The sequence below is a fragment of the Cebus imitator genome, unplaced genomic scaffold (assembly GCF_001604975.1).
Source record: "Cebus imitator isolate Cc_AM_T3 unplaced genomic scaffold, Cebus_imitator-1.0 Scaffold90, whole genome shotgun sequence".
Lineage (NCBI taxonomy): Eukaryota > Metazoa > Chordata > Mammalia > Primates > Cebidae > Cebus > Cebus imitator.
Window position 1 is genome coordinate 4910608 of NW_016107405.1, and position 5378 is coordinate 4915985.

The 5378-nt window shown below is 39.1% G+C and overlaps 1 protein-coding gene across 3 annotated transcripts in view; it reads left to right on the forward strand.

Moving 5' to 3' along the window:
• Positions 1-3414, forward strand: part of MET (MET proto-oncogene, receptor tyrosine kinase) — a 131129-nt gene extending 127715 nt beyond the window's left edge. Inside the window, exons 20-21 of one of the 3 annotated variants that reach the window (XM_017535059.2) lie at positions 693-829; positions 926-3407. In XM_017535059.2, coding sequence (XP_017390548.1) covers positions 693-829; positions 926-1136 — 348 coding nt within the window. In that variant the 3' untranslated portion in view covers positions 1137-3407. Of the gene's footprint in view, positions 1-692; positions 830-925 lie in introns of all 3 variants that reach the window. The other 2 variants (XM_017535058.2, XM_037740804.1) reach the window with 2 other exon arrangements.
• The last annotated feature ends 1964 nt before the right edge of the window (positions 3415-5378 follow it).

A 5378-nucleotide genomic window follows, 5' to 3' on the forward strand; every position in this document is an offset into this window, starting at 1 on the left:
ATCTCGGCTCACTACAACCTCCGCCTTCCGGTTTTAAGCGTTTCTCCTGCCTCAGCCTCCTGAATAGCTGGGATTACAGTGTCTGCTACTACGCCCAGCTAATTTTTGTATTTTTAGTAGAAACGGGGTTTCACCATGTTGACCAGACTGGTCTCAAACTCCTTACCTCAGATGATCTGCCCATCTCGGCCTCCCAAAGTGCTGGAATTACAGGCGTGAGCCAGATCTTCCCCTTTAATATTAACCTTTTAATGTGATTACATTTCTTAAAGAGTATTTACATTCATTTCATAACCACATAAATTTAAATTTTGGGAGGCTTTCTTTCTTTTACAAGTAATGTAAAATTGTAGTGAAGCTATTGGAAAAGAAAAGGATAGAAACATGTTAGTGCTTTAACACTGCAGGAGAGAATTCGGAAGATGTACTCTACTAATGACAGATGGAATCTTCATCATCTGCAGACTTCAGATCCTCTTTTTGAAAACTTTATACTTACTTATAATCTACACCTTACCTGGTTTAAACAAGTCATGAAATGTATAGCAAAATGATGGCCTTTAAGGAAATTGTTGCCCAAAACAGAAACCGTATTAAGTATGTTAAGCCAAGTTTAGTTATCAAGACCTACTGATTTCCTTTCATATTTTTCACCTCTCTCACCTGGACTGTCCTTTTTCTTGTTTTACTAGTGGTCCTTTGGCGTGCTCCTCTGGGAGCTGATGACAAGAGGAGCCCCACCTTATCCTGATGTGAACACTTTTGATATAACTGTTTACCTGTTGCAAGGGAGAAGGCTCCTACAACCCGAATACTGCCCAGACCCCTTGTAAGTAGTTCTTTCTGTACCTCTTATGTTCTTTACTTTTACAGAAATGCCTGCCTTCAAAGGGTCTCTTACAGCATTTCCTTCTTTTTGAAACAGATATGAAGTCATGCTAAAATGCTGGCACCCTAAAGCTGAAATGCGCCCATCCTTTTCTGAACTGGTGTCCCGGATATCAGCGATCTTCTCTACTTTCATCGGGGAGCACTATGTCCATGTGAACGCAACTTATGTGAACGTAAAATGTGTCGCTCCATATCCTTCTCTGTTGTCATCACAAGATAATGCTGATGGTGAGGTGGACACATGACCAGCCTCTTTCTGGGAGACATCATAGTGCTAGTACTATGTCAAAGCACCAGTCCACACTTTGTCCAATGGTTTTTTCACTGCCTGACCTTCAAAAGACCATCAATATTCTTTGCTCTTGCCAATATTGCACTATTATAGGACTTGTATTGTTATTTAAATACTGGATTCTAAGGAATTTCTTATCTGACAGAGCATCAGAACCAGAGGCTTGGTCTCACAGGCCACTGCAGCTGTGACAACACTCCTGTCATATTGGAGTCCAAAACTTGAATTCTGGGTTGAATTTTTCAAAAACTAAGGTGCCACTTGATTTCATATGGGAAACTGAAGCGGTGAATGTTGAGGGCTTATCATAGAAAACTCAGAAGAGATAGTAATGTTCAGGACAGATGTGGCAGTCCCAGGACAGGCTGCCTGTTTAGAATTACAGTTTTTCAAAAAACTTTTGTGTGTTGTATGGTCAATAACATTTTTCATTACTGATGGTGTCATTCACCCATTAGGTAAACATTCCCTTTAAATTTTTGTTTGTTTGTTTTTTGAGACAGGGTCTCTCTCTGTTGCCCAGGCTGGAGTGCAGTGGCATGATCATAGCTCACTGCAACCTCCACCTCCCAGGCTCAAGCCTACTGAATAGCTGGGACTACAGGTGTGCATCACCATGCCTGGGTAATTTTTGAGTTTTTTTTGCAGAGCCTGGTTGCCAGGCTGGTTTCGAACTCCTGGACTCAAGCAATCCACCCACCCCAGCCTCCCAAAGTGCTAGAATTGCAGGCATGAGCCACTGCACCCAGCCCTTCTAAATTTTTGTATAGACATTCCTTTGGTTGGAGGAATATTTATAGGTAATACAGTCAAAGTTTCAAAATGGCATCACACAAAATGTGTTTATAAATGAACAGGATGTATTGTACATAGATAACATAAAAAGATTTGTATGAAATAATTTAGTCATCATGAAATATTTAGTTGTCATATAAAAATCCACTCTTTGAGAATGATGCTACTCTGATCTAATGAATGTGAACATGTGGATAATTTGTCTGTATTTTTTTAAAATGACAACTCAAAATAAGACATGTAATTTGTGATGGTAAGTATTTTTAAAGATAACTCAGCATGTTTGTAAAGGAGGATACATTTTACTAAAAGGTTCATTGGTTCCAATCACAGCTCATAGGTAGAGCAAAGAAAGGGTGGCTGCATTGAGAAGATTAGCTTCTGTCTCAGTGGCAGCTTCCCACCTCACAAACAATTAGAGACAAAACTTTTGGGGAGTTTTATTTTGCATTAGGATGTGTTTTGTGTTAAGCAAAACATACTTTAGAAACAAACAAATGAAAAAGGCAATTGAAAATCCCAGCTATTTCACCTGAATGGAATAGCCACCCTGAGCAGGACTTTGTGATGTTTTGCTCTGTGGAATTTTGTGCTTACTACTGTATAGTGCACGTGGCATAGGTTACTCTAACTGGTTTTGTCGAATGTAAACATTTAAAGTGTTATATTTTTATAAAAATGTTTATTTTTAATGGTATGAGAAAAATTTTGTTAGGCCACAAAAACACTGCACTGTGAACATTTTAGAAAAGGTATGTCAGACTGGGATTAATGACCTCATGATTTTCAATGACTGTAAATTGTGATAAGGAAATGTACTGATTGCCAATACACCCCACCCTCATTACATCACCAGGATTTGAAGCCAAGGGTTAACCCAGCAAGCTACAAAGAGGGTGTGTCACACTGAAACTCAATAGTTGAGTTTGGCTGTTGTTGCAGGAAAATGGTTATAACCAAAAACTCTTTGATAGTGGGGAGACTTACCAGAAGACCCAAGGAATTGTACTGAAGAGCTATTATAATCCAAATGTTGCCGTTTCATAAATGTAACAAGTAATACTAATTCCCAGAGTATTGTAAATAGTGGACAACAAAAGAAAATCTGCTCTGTGGAAAGAAAGAACTATCTCTACTGGGATCAAGTGAACGAGCGCATCAAGAATAGAAAAAACTCGGGGAAACCTCCCATCAACAGGACTGCGCACTTGTATATACATTCTTGAGAACACTGCAATGTGAAAATCAGGTTTGCTATTTATAAACTTGTCCTTAGATTAATGTGTCTGGACAGATTGTGGGAGTAAGTGATTCTTCTAAGAATTAGATACTTGTCACTGCCTATACCTGCAGCTGAACTGAATGGTACTTTGTATGTTAATAGTTGTTGTTCTGATAAATCATGCAATTAAAAAGAAGCGATGCAACATCTTGTATACTGATAGTTGGTTATTGCCAGTCATGCTTGATTACCTACATTTGCATAATGATAGAGGAAGTCTAAGATTGATTTCACCTGGCTGCATAGAACTCATCCATATAGGAGAGCCTTAGTCAAGTTAATGCTGAGGAAGTAGTAAAACAACTTGCATTCCTGAATCTCAGGAAGTCTCTGTCTTTCCAAGGGTTGGATCTAAGTTACTGATTACCTGGATTTTTCTGACAGTCTTCCAACTGCTAGCGCAGCTGTTTTAACATGGTTCTGGTCTCCAGTAAGGTGTGTCTTTAGACCAGAAGACACAAAAATGGAGCAGCAGCCCCATAGTTGGCATACACATACCTAGGTGTGGGTTGGAGAGAGAGGCCTTCTTGCCCCCTCAGAAAGACTCTTTATCTACACAGGTGTCTGCCCTTTTACCCCCAGTTACTAGAGAAATTACCTTTAGGTTATTTCCATGTATATTCTTGTAACGGTAAGGGAATTCAAAGATGATCATTCCAGCCACCTAAGAATTCTGTGATACTTTGGGGAAATCAAAAACCCAATTTAAAATAATGCCTATAAAATACAGTGGAGACTGATTCTTTACTGGGAAATAATTCGATCCCCACTGATGGCCAAACTCTCTCCCAGTCAAACGATGCATTTCCACAGGAAGTTTAATCCAGCTCTCTCCCATGAGGACAAGAACCTGTTATCTTTACCTCTCTAGAATCTGGCACTTAGTAGATTCTCAAATAATTGCTGAACCAAAACAGCATTTTCTTATTCCCCATCACTTTATTTATTTATTTATTTATTTATTTTTATTTTTTGAGACAGGGTCTCGCTGCGTTGCCCGGGTGGGAGCGCAGTGGCATGATCTTGGCTTGCAGCAAATTTCACCCTCCTGGATCCAAGCAATTCTCTTGTCTCAGCCTCCTGAGTAACTGGAATTTCAGGCACATGCCACCACGCCCAGCTGATTTTTGTGTTTTTAGTAAAGACGGGGTCTCGCCATGTTGGCCAGGCTGATCTCAAACTCCTGGTCTCAAGCGATCCACTCGCCTCAGCCTCCCAAAGTGCTGGAATTACAGGCATGCGCCCTGCCTATTTTAAACCACCATGGATAGAGTTATTGCCTACATAGCTTCCATGATGTTTGGTGAACACTGATATGGAGAGAGTAGACATTTTGGGGGAAAGAGAAATAGAAAGATAAGCCTTTGCAAAGTTTGGCATGGTGCTACGCATTTTTAATTACCACAGGGTTTGCACTTCACAATATAAGCATCAATTATATTTGCTCTCTGATCTACACACAGTGGATTCCATCCTTAAAGAAATAGGGAGAAGGGATATATAACAAGTAAAAATACATCAAGTGTGTAAATGCTGACATCTGGAATTGTTAATCTACCCAATTTAGTTCAGGAAAAGAGTTGGCATTATATAAAACAAATTGAATAGTATTTTACTTAGCTCAACAAATATCAAGCTCCTATGTCTGTCAAACACTGTGCTAAGTAAGGAGAAAATAAAAATAAACAGTCCTTCTCACCCAAAGGAATTTGATGAAACAGACAAAATTACATAATTAATGAATATTAGAATTGTGCCTTTCTTAGATTTGTAAATGTCTTAAAGAGGCATCACAGTTTAAACGTACACAAAGTGCAGGCTCCTGGGCAAGAGACCAAGCCCTGATTCAGGTTAGGCAACATGTTGAACCTTTCTAAACCTGCGCCCTCATCTGTCAAATACTTTAATCCTGATTACCTTCACAATGTTGTTTGAAGACTTTTTAAAAAAAATGTATAAAGGCACTTGGCACACCATAGTTGCTCAATAATCATAACATCATTATTATCTTTAGTGTTAGACAATAAAAGCCCATATGTAGCCTTAGTTGGCTAAAGGGAAATGAGGCCTGGAGTGGCGTTACAGATGTTTAAATCCAAATTCTTACCCTATTCTTTT